This window comes from Haliotis rufescens, unplaced genomic scaffold, assembly GCF_023055435.1.
Source record: "Haliotis rufescens isolate VD_foot unplaced genomic scaffold, xgHalRufe1.0.p SCAF_19, whole genome shotgun sequence".
In the NCBI taxonomy this organism is placed as follows: Eukaryota; Metazoa; Mollusca; class Gastropoda; order Lepetellida; family Haliotidae; genus Haliotis; species Haliotis rufescens.
The window spans coordinates 9605374-9620834 of NW_025963879.1; the positions used below are offsets into that span (position 1 = coordinate 9605374).

Here is a 15461-nt window from a genome sequence, read left to right on the forward strand (position 1 = left end):
TCCATCATGACACTACAGTCACTCACCTACAGCAGTCTTCCATCATGACACTACAGTCACTCACCTACAGCAGTCTTCCATCATGACACTGCAGTCACTTGCCTACAGCAGTCTTCCATCATGACACTAGTCTCTTGCCTACAGCAGTCTTCCATCATGACACTACAGTCACTTGCCTACAGCAGTCTTCCATCATGACACTACAGTCACTCACCTACAGCAGTCTTCCATCATGACACTATACAGCCGCTTGCCTACATCAATCTTTCATCATGACACTACACAGTCTCTTGCCTACAGCAATCTTCCATCACAACACTACAGTCACTTGCCTACACCAGTCTTCCATCATGACACTACACTGTCACTAGCCAACAGCATTCTTCCATCATGACACTACAGTCACTCACCTACAGCAGTCTTCCATCATGACACTACAGTCACTTGCCTAAAGCAGTCTTACATCATAACACTATACAGCCGCTTGCCTACATCAGTCTTCCATCATGACACTACACAGTCTCTTGCCTATAGCAGTCTTCCATCACGACACTACAGTCACTTGCCTACAGCAGTCTTCCATCATGACACTACACTGTCACTAGCCAACAGCATTCTTCCATCATGACACTACAGTCACTCACCTACAGCAGTCGTCCATCATGACACTACAGTCTCTTGCCTACAGCAGTCTTCCATCACGACACTAAAGTCACTCGCCTACAGCAGTCTTCCATCATGACACTACAGTCACTTGCCTATAGCAGTCTTCCTTCATAACACTGCAGTCTCATGCCTACAGCAGTCTTCCATCACGACACTACAGTCACTTGCCTACAGCAGTCTTCCATCATGACACTACACAGTCTCTTGCCTACAGCAGTCTTCCATCATGACACTACAGTCACTCACCTACAGCAGTCTTCCATCATGACACTACAGTCTCTTGCCTACAGCAGTCTTCCATCACGACACTAAAGTCACTTGCTACAGCAGTCTTCCATCATGACACTACAGTCACTTGCCTATAGCAGTCTTCCTTCATAACACTGCAGTCTCATGCCTACAGCAGTCTTCCATCATGACACTACAGTCACTTGCCTACAGCAGTCTTCCATCATGACACTACGGTCTCTTGCCTACAGCAGTCTTCCATCACGACACTACAGTCACTCGCCTACAGCAGTCTTCCATCATGACACTACACAGTCACAAGCCTACAGCAGTCTTCCATCATGACACTACAGTCACTCGCCTACAGCAGTCTTCCATCATGACACTACAGTCACAAGCCTTCAGCAGTCTTCCATCATGACTACACTGTCACTAGCCTACAGCAGTCTTCCATCATGACACTTAGTCACTTGCTGACAGCAGTCTTCCATCATGATATTAGTTACTCGCCTACATCAGTCTTCCATCATTACACTATACAGCCGCTTGCCTACATCAGTCTTCCATCATGACACTACAGTCTCCTGCCTACAGCAGTCTTCCATCATGACACCTACTGCTTATATATTATGATATCACAGTTACTTGGTTACAGCACTCTCATTGTGATATCGCTCTTCTTCTATATCTCCTCATGTCACTCTCACATAGATACACTGACTCACTCAGCTGCATCTGCTCATCACATAACAGTCACTTAGCTACAATTTAATTCTCGCATCAGTGATTTAGCTACAGCATACTTCTCATGATATCAGTCATGTAGCTACATCTTACTTCTCACGACAGCGTCAGATAGCAACTGCTTCTCATATCAGTCACTCAGTCACATCTTTCTTCTCACAACACAGTCAGTTAGCAACTGCTTCTCATATCAGTCATTTAGCTACATCTTACTTCTCACAACACAGTCAGATAGCAACTGCCTCTCATGTCAGTCATTTAGCTACATCTTACTTCTCACAACACAGTCAGTTAGCAACTGCTTCTCATATCAGTCACTCAGTCACATCTTACTTCTCACAACACAGTCAGTTAGCAACTGCTTTTCTTATCAGTCATTTGCTACATCTTACTTCCTCATGTCACTCTCACATAGATACACTGACTCACTCAGCTGCATCTGCTCATCACATAACAGTCACTTAGCTACAATTTAATTCTCGCATCAGTGATTTAGCTACAGCATACTTCTCATGATATCAGTCATGTAGCTACATCTTACTTCTCACGACAGCGTCAGATAGCAACTGCTTCTCATATCAGTCACTCAGTCACATCTTACTTCTCACAACACAGTCAGATAGCAACTGCTTCTCATATCAGTCATTTAGCTACATCTTACTTCTCACAACACAGTCAGTTAGCAACTGCTTCTCATATCAGTCACTCAGTCACATCTTACTTCTCACAACACAGTCAGTTAGCAACTGCTTCTCATATCAGTCATTTATCTACATCTTACTTCCCACAACACAGTCAGTTAGCAACTGCTTCTCATATCAGTCATTTAGCTACATCTTACTTCTCACAACACAGTCAGATAGCAACTGCTTCTCATATCAGTCATTTAGCTACATCTTACTTCTCACAACACAGTCAGTTAGCAACTACTTCTCATATCAGTCATTTAGCTTCATCTTACTTCCCACAACACAGTCAGTTAGCAACTGCTTCTCATATCAGTCATTTAGCTACATCTTACTTCTCACAACATAGTCAGTTAGCAACTGCTTCTCATATCAGTCACTCAGTCACATCTTACTTCTCACAACACAGTCAGTTAGCAACTGCTTCTCATATCAGTCATTTGCTACATCTTACTTCCCACAACACAGTCAGTTAGCAACTGCTTCTCATATCAGTCATTTAGCTACATCTTACTTCTCACAACATAGTCAGTTAGCAACTACTTCTCATATCAGTCACTCAGTCACATCTTACTTCTCACAACACAGTCAGTTAGCAACTGCTTCTCATATCAGTCATTTGCTACATCTTACTTCTCACAACACAGCCAGTTAGCAACTGCTTCTCATATCAGTCATTAAGTTACATCTTACTTCTCACAACACAGTCAGTTAGCAACTGCTTCTCATATCAGTCATTTAGCTACATCTTACTTCTCACAACACAGTCAGTTAGCAACTGCTTCTCATATCAGTCACTCAGTCACATCTTACTTCTCACAACACAGTCAGTTGGCAACTGCTTCTCATATCAGTCATTTGCTACATCTTACTTCTCACAACACAGTCATATAGCAACTGCTTCTCATATCAGTCATTAAGTTACATCTTACTTCTCACAACACAGTCAGTTAGCAACTACTTCTCATATCAATCACTCAGTCACATCTTACTTCTCACAACACAGTCAGTTAGCAACTGCTTCTCATATCAGTCTTTAAGCTACATCTTACTTCTCACAACACAGTCAGTTAGCAACTGCTTCTCATATCAGTCACTCAGTCACATCTTTCTTCTCACAACAGTCAGTTAGCAACTGCTTCTCATATCAGTCACTTGCTACATCTTACTTCCCACAACACAGTCAGTTAGCAACTGCTTCTCATATCAGTCATTTAGCTACATCTTTCTTCTCACAACACAGTCAGTTAGCAACTGCTTCTCATATCAGTCATTTAGCTACATCTTACTTCACACAACACAGTCAGATAGCAACTTCTTCTCATATCAGTCATTTAGCTACATCTTACTTCTCACAACACAGCCAGTTAGCAACTACTTCTCATATCAATCACTCAGTCACATCTTACTTCTCACAACACAGTCAGATAGCAACTGCTTCTCATATCAGTCATTTAGCTACATCTTACTTCTCACAACACAGTCAGTTAGCAACTGCTTCTCATATCAGTCACTCAGTCACATCTTACTTCTCACAACACAGTCAGTTAGCAACTGCTTCTCATATCAGTCATTTATCTACATCTTACTTCTCACAACACAGTCAGATAGCAACTGCTTCTCATATCAGTCATTTAGTTACATCTTACTTCTCACAACACAGTCAGTTAGCAACTGCTTCTCATATCAGTCATTTAGCTACATCTTACTTCTCACAACACAGCCAGTTAGCAACTACTTCTCATATCAATCACTCAGTCACATCTTACTTCCCACAACACAGTCAGTTAGCAACTGCTTCTCATATCAGTCATTTATCTACATCTTACTTCCCACAACACAGTCAGTTAGCAACTGCTTCTCATATCAGTCATTTAGCTACATCTTACTTCTCACAACACAGTCAGTTAGCAACTGCTTTTCATATCAGTCATTTAGCTACATCTTACTTCTCACAACACAGTCAGTTAGCAACTGCCTCTCATATCAGTCACTCAGTCACATCTTACTTCTCACAACACAGTCAGTTAGCAACTGCTTCTCATATCAGTCATTTAGCTACATCTTTCTTCTCACAACACAGTCAGTTAACAACTGCTTCTCATATCAGTCATTTAGCTACATCTTACTTCTAACAACACAGTCAGTTAGCAACTACTTCTCATATCAGTCATTTAGCTACATCTTACTTCTCACAACACAGTCAGATAGCAACTGCTTCTCATATCAATCACTCAGTCACATCTTACTTCCCACAACACAGTCAGTTAGCAACTGCTTCTCATATCAGTCATTTAGCTACATCTTACTTCCCACAACACAGTCAGTTAGCAACTGCTTCTCATATCAGTCATTTAGCTACATCTTACTTCTCACAACACAGTCAGTTAGCAACTGCTTCTCATATCAGTCATTTAGCTACATCTTACTTCTCACAACACAGTCAGTTAGCAACTGCTTCTCATATCAATCACTCAGTCACATCTTACTTCCCGCAACACAGTCAGTTAGCAACTGCTTCTCATATCAGTCATTTGCTACATCTTACTTCTCACAACACAGTCAGATAGCTACTGCTTCTCTTATCAGTCATTAAGCTACATCTTACTTCTCACAACACAGTCAGTTAGCAACTGCTTCTCATATCAGTCATTTAGCTACATCTTACTTCTAACAACACAGTCAGTTAGCAACTGCTTCTCATATCAGTCATTTAGCTACATCTTACTTCTCACAACACAGTCAGATAGCAATTGCTTCTCATATCAGTCACTAAGTCACATCTTACTTCTCACAACACAGTCAGTTAGCAACTGCTTCTCATATCAGTCATTTAGCTACATCTTACTTCTCACAACACAGTCAGTTAGCAACTGCCTCTCATATCAGTCACTCAGTCACATCTTACTTCTCACAACACAGTCAGTTAGCAACTGCTTCTCATATCAGTCTTTTATCTACATCTTACTTCTCACAACACAGTCAGATAGCAACTGCTTCTCATATCAGTCAATCAGTCACATCTTACTTCCCACAACACAGTCAGTTAGCAACTGCTTCTCATATCAGTCAGTTAGCTACATCTTACTTCTCACAACACAGTCAGATAGCAACTGCTTCTCATATCAGTCAATCAGTCACATCTTACTTCCCACAACACAGTCAGTTAGCAACTGCTTCTCATATCAGTCAGTTAGCTACATCTTACTTCTCACAACACAGCCAGTTAGCAACTGCTTCTCATATTAATCATTTAGCTACATCTTTCTTCTCAAAACACAGTCAGATAGCAACTTCTTCTCATATCAGTCATTTAGCTACATCTTACTTCTCACAACACAGCCAGTTAGCAACTACTTCTCATATCAGTCATTTAGCTACATCTTACTGCTAACAACACAGTCAGATAGCAACTTCTTCTCATATCAGTCATTTAGCTACATCTTACTTCTCACAACACAGCCAGTTAGCAACTGCTTCTCATATTAATCATTTAGCTACATCTTTCTTCTCAAAACACAGTCAGATAGCAACTTCTTCTCATATCAGTCATTTAGCTACATCTTACTTCTCACAACACAGCCAGTTAGCAACTACTTCTCATATCAGTCATTTAGCTACATCTTACTGCTAACAACACAGTCAGATAGCAACTGCTTCTCATATCAGTCATTTAGCTACATCTTACTTCTCACAACACAGTCAGTTAGCAACTGCTTCTCATATCAGTCATTTAGCTACATCTTACTTCTCACAACACAGTCAGTTAGCAACTGCTTCTCATATCAGTCATTTGCTTCATCTTACTTCCCACAACACAGTCAGTTAGCAACTGCTTCTCATATCAGTCATTTAGCTACATCTTACTTCTCACAACACAGTCAGATAGCAACTGCTTCTCATATCAGTCATTTAGCTACATCTTACTTCTCACAACACAGTCAGTTAGCAACTACTTCTCATATCAGTCATTTGCTACATCTTACTTCTCACAACACAATCAGATAGCTACTGCTTCTCATATCAGTCATTAAGCTACATCTTACTTCTCACAACACAGTCAGTTAGCAACTGCTTCTCATATCAGTCATTTAGCTACATCTTACTTCTCACAACACAGTCAGTTAGCAACTGCTTCTCATATCAGTCATTTAGCTACATCTTACTTCCCACAACAGAGTCAGTTAGCAACTGCTTCTCATATCAGTCATTTAGCTACATCTTTCTTCTCACAACACAGTCAGATAGCAACTGCTTCTCATATCAGTCATTTAGCTACATCTTACTTCTCACAACACAGTCAGTTAGCAACTGCTTCTCATATCAGTCATTTAGCTACATGTTACTTCTCACAACACAGTCAGTTAGCAACTGCTTCTCATATCAGTCATTAAGCTACATCTTACTTCTCACAACACAGTCAGTTAGCAACTGCTTCTCATATCAGTCATTTAGCTACATCTTACTTCTCACAACACAGTCAGTTAGCAACTGCTTCTCATATCAGTCATTTAGCTACATCTTACTTCCCACAACAGAGTCAGTTAGCAACTGCTTCTCATATCAGTCATTTAGCTACATCTTTCTTCTCACAACACAGTCAGATAGCAACTGCTTCTCATATCAGTCATTTAGCTACATCTTACTTCTCACAACACAGTCAGTTAGCAACTGCTTCTCATATCAGTCATTTAGCTACATGTTACTTCTCACAACACAGTCAGTTAGCAACTGCTTCTCATATCAGTCATTTAGCTACATCTTTCTTCTCACAACACAGTCAGATAGCAACTGCTTCTCATATCAGTCATTTAGCTACATCTTACTTCTCACAACACAGGCAGTTAGCTACAACATAATTCCTACAACACAGTCTCTAAGCTACAACTTACTTCTCATGATATCAGTCACTAAATTACAACTGACTTCTCATGATATCACAATCACTGAGCTACAACTTACTTGTCATGATATCACAGTCACTAAGTTGCAACTTTCTTCTCATGATATCACAGTCACTTAGCTGCAACTTCTCATATCACAGTCACCAAGCTTCAACTTCTCATGATATCACAGTCACTAAGCTGCAACTTTCTTCTCATGATATCGCAGTCACTGAGCTACAACTTTCTTCTCATGATATCACAGTCACTTAGCTGCAACTTCTCATATCACAGTCACCAAGCTTCAAAATCTGACGATATTACAGTCACTAAGCTGCAACTTTCTTCTCATGATATCGCAGTCACTTAGCTACAATACTTTTGTTTCTTATTGATTACTGCAGGTGCAGAGATGGAGGGTTTGCCACCAGTGGCTCATGGTATGTTCCCCAGAGGAGGGGCAGAGCTGGTTCATTACTTGTACACACGGTCTAACCGGCAGCTTGCAGATGCACTTGCTGCAGAAGTTGAGGAACTTTACACCCAAGGAGCAGAGTAAGAATTTCCGGGCCACTGTTGTATGATTGTTGGCCCTAGGTTGTCTGAATCAGCTTTAGTATATATGTATAAAAGGGATGGAGTATATGTTATAAGGAATTCTGTTCGTCTGTCAATCCTTCCAAGGACATTTTTGTTTGTGACCTATACTTTGAAAACAACTGTTTAGATTCTTTTCAAACTTTTCTTCTCTGAAAGGAAAGGTGCAGTGGGAAGTTTGATTTCAATATTTTGATTTTCTGAAATATACAGCATTTTTACTTCTTCTTTTATCTTGAACACTTCAATTCAATTCAATTCTTTATTGTATGAAAGGCCACAGGCCCGTATACAACGGCTGCAGGACTGTGTTACCTTGGCTCCGACATCGCCAGCAAGATGGCATGTGAAATATAGGGCTGCAGGACTGTGTTACCTTGGCACCAACATCCCCAGCAACATGACATGTGAAATATAGGGCTGCAGGATTGTGTTACTTTGGCTCCAACATCCCAAGCAAGATGACATGAGAAGCATAGGGCTGGTGGACTGTGTTACCTTGGCACCAACATCCCCAGCAAGATGACATGTGAAGCATGGGGCTGCAGGACTGTGTTACCTTGGCATCAAAATCCCCCGCAAGATGACATGTGAAGCATAGGGCTGCAGGATTGTGTTATTTGGCACCAACATCCACCAGTAAGACGGCATGTGAAGCATAGGGCACCAACATGCCCACTAGATAGACCGACAGTTTGTCGACACCAACATGCCCACTAGATAGACCGACAGTTTGTCAACACCAACATGCCCACTAGAGAGACCAACAGTTTGTTGACACCAACATGCCCACTAGATAGACCGACAATTTGTCAACACCAATATGCCAACTAGATAGACGACAGTTGTCAACACCATCATTCCTCAGAAGGTTTTCATATTCGCGGTGATTTCAGTACTGATTTTGTTAAGGATATGAGGACTGTACGATGTCATGGCTCAGCTTTCACATTAGATAGAAGTAACTCAAGCTTAAACTGAAACTAAGACAAAATCTAAATGTTTTGCACAAATGGATCACCACATATATACTTCATCTGAATCAATATCAATAAGGTGTGTCAGAAATATAGAGAAAAGGATTTCTCCCTTACAATCATGGTGGTAGGATTGAACTATTCCTTCTTGTCTCCCAAGCCACATTTAGCAGCTTTGATTTTTAAAAAAAGACAATATTATGATGATCAGAGCTCTAGATAAGCTGCATAAAATATTTATGAAATAACCTTAAATATGTAGACAAATCAAATCCTGGAGTATCAAATAAGCAACCATAACTATAAATATACAGTGTTAGTGTAAAACTAATGCATAGATTTCAATGTTAGATAAAACGATTGCCTGTCACAACCATGAAAACTTTAATGAAATTTGAAATATACTGAGTCAAATTAAAAACTTCACATTTTTAAAAGTATTCCCATATATGATATACAACGGACAAATGTATCAGAGAAGGTAATTTTTAATCATTAATGTCCAAAGAAGGATTTTAATTAACGGTGGTAACCATAATTTGTTCCAAGCACCTAGGGTATTCGGTAATAACATCAACAGTTTAAATCATAAGTCCCATGCACGAGAATCTGATGGCACACAAGTTCAGTAGCGTGTATGGCCACCATGTGCGTTGACAACTGCCACACAACGCCTCCGCATGGGCCTTGTGATGCTTGTGAACACATGATTGGGAAGACGACGCCATTGTTGCTGCAAAATGGTGCCAAGATCTTGCAAATTCTGTGGTTGGTTCTGGAGAGTGCGCAGACTTCTGCCAAGAGCATCCCAGACGTGTTCGATGGAATTGAGGTCGGGAGACCTTGACGGCCAGTCCATGACGTTGACTCCCGCATTCTGAAGGAAATTCCATGTCAAAATTGCTGTGTGGGGTCTGGCATTGTCGTGTTGGAAGATCAAACCGGGTCCATGTGCTGCCATAAAAGGCAGAAGTTCTGGTGCCAGTACCTGGTCGCGGTAAGCAGCAGCCTTGAGGTTGCCACGGATGACAAGAAGCCTGGAACGTGCATTGCCACAGAAAGCACCCAACACCATGACACATCCGCCTCGAAATCTGTCAACTTCCTGTACACAACACTGGGCGCAACGTTCATGACGGCGCCTCCACACCCTCCCCCTACCATCAGCAAATCGAAGATTAAATCGGGATTCATCACTGAAGACGACTTGATTCCAATTCCTCTGAGTCCATCCTAAGTGTCGCTGTGCCCACAATTGACGTTGACGTCTGTGTAATTGAGTCAGAATCGGCCCGCAGTATGGCCGTCGTGCTTGAAGGTGAGCAGTTCTCAGACTGTTTCGAACAGTTTGTGCACTCAGTCTACCCCTAAACAGTTCATTTCTGGTTGATGTAGCCATCAAAAATCGGTTACGGAGGTGACCTAAGACAATCTGACGATCCTCTGCATGTGACGTCACACGTGGTCGACCTGGCTGAGGGCGATCAGCAGTGGTACCCGTTTGCGGTGGACGCGTCTGAAAATCATAAACAGTCTGTCGACTACAACCCATCGTCCTTGCGACTTCAGCTACGGATGTTCCCGTCTGCACATTTGAAAGGCGTGGCATGACAAATGGCCGTAAATGACTGCTAATAAGTATGGCTGAAAACGTGCAGTATTATGGCCACGTGACCAGTTGCACGTGAAAAACCACTTTTGCCACTATAGTGCTGTGCACATGATTTTGATCGATTCACCTGCACAAAAACAGGTGTTATCTGAAGACAATACGTGGCCATTACTGTTTAAATACACAATAAGGGCCCACAATGATAACTGATCAAAATGTTCAAATTTTAGGATTGTGATGTTTTTAATTTGGTTCAGTATATGTTAAGTTGGGTAGAGGGATTCAATACATGTTCAATGTTTAACAATATTTTAAGTTTTCAGGTTTGCGTTTTGACCATGATCCTTAATTCTCTCAAAATCCATTTTTGCCCTGTATTTTTATTCTTTGATCATATTGATGGCATCATATTTTGTTGTTCAAATCAATAGGATCAATAGGATATTTGTGTGTCCTAAGTATTGGTGTTGAAAGTATGCTATATATTGTCTATATATCCAGGTGAACTGCAGACTTCTAGCACAAGATATTTGTGAATGAATTTATGGAGTGTTATGAGATACTACACCTCTTTTCGCTGCCCATGACAATCAGGGAAACAATTTGTACTCTCTTTTTTTGTATGTGATGATAGGGCTCAACAGCAATGAAAATGCTTTCAACTTATGTTTAGCTTTAAGCAGATTTTTAGGGTCAGCGGATCTGTAAACCGTGAAAAAATTATGAGGAGCTTTGTCTGCAAAAATATCTCATTGTGAAATGTTTCTTTCACAGGAAACCCCAAACAAGACCTTTCATTGCAAAGGCTGTCCAGAGCAGGCTAAGGATGCTACTCCCCTACATCGAACACTGGCCGCAGGTGACAGCTGGAGCAGTGCACGCCTTCAGTTAACAGCACTGCATTAGGCTAAAAAAAGTCTTGGTTCTCAGGCATCTCCGCATCATCACAAAGTCCGCCATACATTTCATTTTCTTTCCATTTTCAAAAATAAAAAAGACCTCAAATATTCTGCATCTCAAATACATGACTCCAGTGTTATCCAATATAGCGTGCAGTTACTTCCCTTGCTTTACTGCAACGTTTTGTTTTATGGTCATGGTGGCAATTGGAGTTTGTGTGCTTGTTTTGCCGTTTGCAAATTTGGTAAATGAAAACATGAAACACGATTAAACATCACTAGACATGATGATTTACGACTACAGTGGTATTTGTGTACTGTATGCTGGACAATATTTCGTACACAGAAATTAAGATTACATGTGTATTTGTCTTATAAAATAAGCCGGAAATATCAATGAGCTTTTCACACATTTTCTCCATGATCTATGAGTGATTTTGTTTAAAAATACTTTGTCATGGACAAAATCACAACTAAAAATGAAATTTCAATATAGAGATGGGAAGACCGAAGATTTTGTATCTCTAACAACTAATGTTCGTTTCAAGGCAAGTTCCATCTTCCCGAGGCAAGGGAGTTAACTGACTTTAAAAGTCAAGTTTCCACCCTTGCCGAACTAGGCTGGAATTCCTGGGCTCGATCGTAGCACCACCAGTGGCTATTACGAGTTATGTCCCTTCTCTGCCTCTCCTATGGACCAGTCAGATTCCACCTCTCGTATCACTTGCATTTGCTTCAAACAAAACGGTGGCGCCCAATCAAGACGATCTGATCGATAATCAAGATCTATATTGTGACAAAACGGGTCTTACATCGCGAAGTGCATCAAATCACGTGAGCACCTTGATTAAAAACATGAAAAGATTTAGAAAATATCTGTTGACAACGAGCTAGTGGATACATGCTTTGCAAATCCTGCAGTCAACAGAAATCTGCATGACACTTTACGAACCAGATTTCGATTTCGGTGCGCGATTTTGATTGGACTATGCATAGACTCGTTAGTCCAGCCAAAATCTAACTCCATAATACCAGCCTTGTTCTGAAGTGTCCGGGAACAAGTGTCATGTTCCTGAAATCTGTGGTTGATTCATGGGTACACAACAGCTTCGCGGAAAGCGTTAAAGTTGGCATGCAGCACGTGCTTCTTGCTGAATGAGCGCCAAATTCACATGCTCTAGACACAGTTTATTTCAGCTGGCTTTTGGCATTCATATGGGCAAGTAGTACATGGATATCTCTCTCTAAGTTACCAAATAGTGAATTAGAATAGTACAGAAATAGAAGAGAAATAGTTCAGAGAGTTACCCATTTACATTTTTACCATACGGCAACTTCACTTTAAGTTTCAAATCCATTTCATTTGATCTTATCACATTTTCATTGTTCATTGATTACAAGGGGATTTCACGTTTAGTTGATTACAAGGGGAGTAGTATAGGTAATGGGGGTTCTGGACCACTTCCACTGGAGCAGGATTTATACCACCACTACAGGGGGAATTTTTTATGTGTAAATGATGATGCGATTTAACGATCGTCATAAGATTAAACTAAATTGTAATGAAAATATTCTCTATTATTTTTATTCATACGTATACCATTATTTTTAACAAAGTGATACTCAACATTTTTACTAAGTTCTTCGTTCATTTTACTAGGAGACCAGACTATATACTCTTCTTAGTAATTGGAAAGAAACAATTGATGACCGTATTTGGTTGGTTTGACATCACTGATATAATATATACCTCGTGGTAATTCTGTCCATTTGATAATTTTGTCCCTGAGCATAAATGTTTCGATAGCTTTTTCGAGTTTTTCCTTTGTTGGTTTGTAATTCTCCATTATCATATACTTATGTAAGCATTCGTTTAAATGTGATCTAATGATAGTAAGCAATCTATTTTTAATCTCCAACAAGTTCTTTGGTTTTGGCACGGAATAATTGACACGTTTCTGGTCTCCCCTGTTCTATGAACTTTTTTTCCTCGTCTTCACTAATACCACTGGTTTTACGAGAATTTGATCGAATCTCCTGCTTCATTACGTTGTATTTGGTAAGTTCTGACAACACTAAACGAAACTCCTCCTCGGATATTTTACAATCAGCCATTGCTGTTGAAATATGATCCTCAATGCTGTTCAACTTTGCTTCTGCGAGTATCCGAATATTATCATGTTTTAATGCTTTCTTTTGCAACTTACGAGAAATGAATTTTATCACTATTCCTGCCAGTCCTGAGACTCCAGCCGCTATTTGCATGCCAAGTACGATAGGCGCGGTGATTATAGTTGATAATAAACCAACACCGGCTACACCGAGTCCCATGCTAGCCATTACAAGCGCGGTGTCAACTCCTTCGAGAGCATTCACAGCTCTGCGATACTTTTTATACAATCCAAGTCTCAACTCCCTCTCCTTCTCAATTCGATGTTTTATGTCGCTTATTTGATGTAATCGAAATCCATCAACAGTATCCATCTTTTCATCGAGCGCCGGATATAAACCCATAGTGTATATTATTATTATATCATATAATAGTCTTTAATTCGTCTTGCTTCAACCTTATTAAATGTATATTATACGGCATGAATATCTTAGTAAGAGAAATGCTGTCACTTTTAATAATTTGACCCCCCTAAAGGGTTGCAACGGGTGATACTCCCATATAAATAATACTGCAACGTTGACTTTGGTGTTTCTTGGGCCGTTTAATCGATAGACCTGGTAATATTTCGAAGGCATCTTCCAGTGCATCTCTGAACAAGACTTCAATAATAAGTGTAGAAAGATCAGGTATTGCACTCAAGTTATCTTTAATATCATTAAAGTTCAGTAACCAAATTTAAACTAACATATTTTTATGCCGGACGACTAAATAACATATAACCTGGGTTTTCTGGCAGGGGGATGACTAACACACTTTTTCGTTTTGATGGGATATAAGCCCCTAGTACGACCCCACTATTTATTATCTTAGTTAAATTATGTGCCTTACCCATCATCGCATAAGGTGGGGTAATGACGATATTCAGTAGCCACTCGATTTTTGCTTCGATCATAGTCCATTTATTATCATCATTGCAAGTAAGATTGTACGAAGTGTTTTAATGGAGTCAACTAACGTCGACATCGCTTAAATCTCCTAGATTACCTGTGAATGTAACTTCTTTCCGCTTGTATACATTATCTTGTAAGTGTAAAGCGTATAACTTACCATCGGTACCGGGTTTACCGAATCCTTCTGTGTCTCCGAGATCGGAAAGCGCAATTGTATTACATTGTCTGAGTGTTCCAGGGCCTGATGAATCAACCATTATTTATAATATGGAGTGTTACACTCAAGTATCCAATATGCACAGGTTGATGTTTTACATCTAATACAGAAATTTTGAGGTCTGAAATAATACCACGCTTTAATTTTTTATATTGTAATGATGAGAAAGATTCCGTTCTACCGCTATTGTATTTTTCATCTTTGACTGGAACATCTCTGAGTAGAGTTGAAGGACTTTCTAGTTGAATATTATCCGTCGTGCTTATTTGATCAAGATGGATGCACAACTCTTTATGGGGAACTAAATAGGGTAATTCATATCCCCCAAATGTTGTCTCGACTAATGTTATTTCTCCTCTAAATCCAAGTGTAATTGCTAAGTTCTTTTCAAGAAATATTTCCTTTTCTTCAGCGCTTAAAATCAGCATCCCATTTGACTCATTTTGTTTGAGACTAATTCCATTAGGCTTAAAAATTTCTTCATTGAGTGAGCATACACTGTAATACCCATCAGGTATAATAATGTATTTGTCAATAACATTGTTTTCACCTATTATAAACATCTTATTATTTCTTTTCACAGCATTTATATTAGTCCACCGTGGGTAATAAGTTACATCACAGAGAGTGACTTCAAGTTGTCCAGCCGAGTTATCGATAGTATGAAGCAGTTGAATAGACTGACCATTTGTTATTCCCGGGAGTGTAACATACATATTAAATATACAAAGATACTATATCATAACTTAAATATGAAATCAACTTATATTACTAATCAGTCGATTTTAGTAAGTACCTCTGGTGCTAATTTTTTTGTTAAATTCCCTGATATCTTTGAAAAATACAGGGTCACGGCAACTAGCGATAAAATGGTGCACGATTGGTTCCA

The 15461-nt window shown here is 39.8% G+C and overlaps 1 protein-coding gene across 3 annotated transcripts in view; it reads left to right on the forward strand.

Annotated features, from left to right (window-relative positions):
* Nucleotides 1–15461, forward strand: part of LOC124113324 (ubiquinone biosynthesis protein COQ9, mitochondrial-like) — a 70725-nt gene that overhangs the window by 32403 nt on the left and 22861 nt on the right. For all 3 annotated transcript variants that reach the window (XM_048398846.1, XM_048398845.1, XM_046473608.2), the window contains exons 4-5: nt 7612–7762; nt 11168–11252. In XM_048398846.1, the coding sequence (XP_048254803.1) occupies nt 7612–7762; nt 11168–11252 (236 nt within the window). The remainder of the gene's footprint in view (nt 1–7611; nt 7763–11167; nt 11253–15461) is intronic.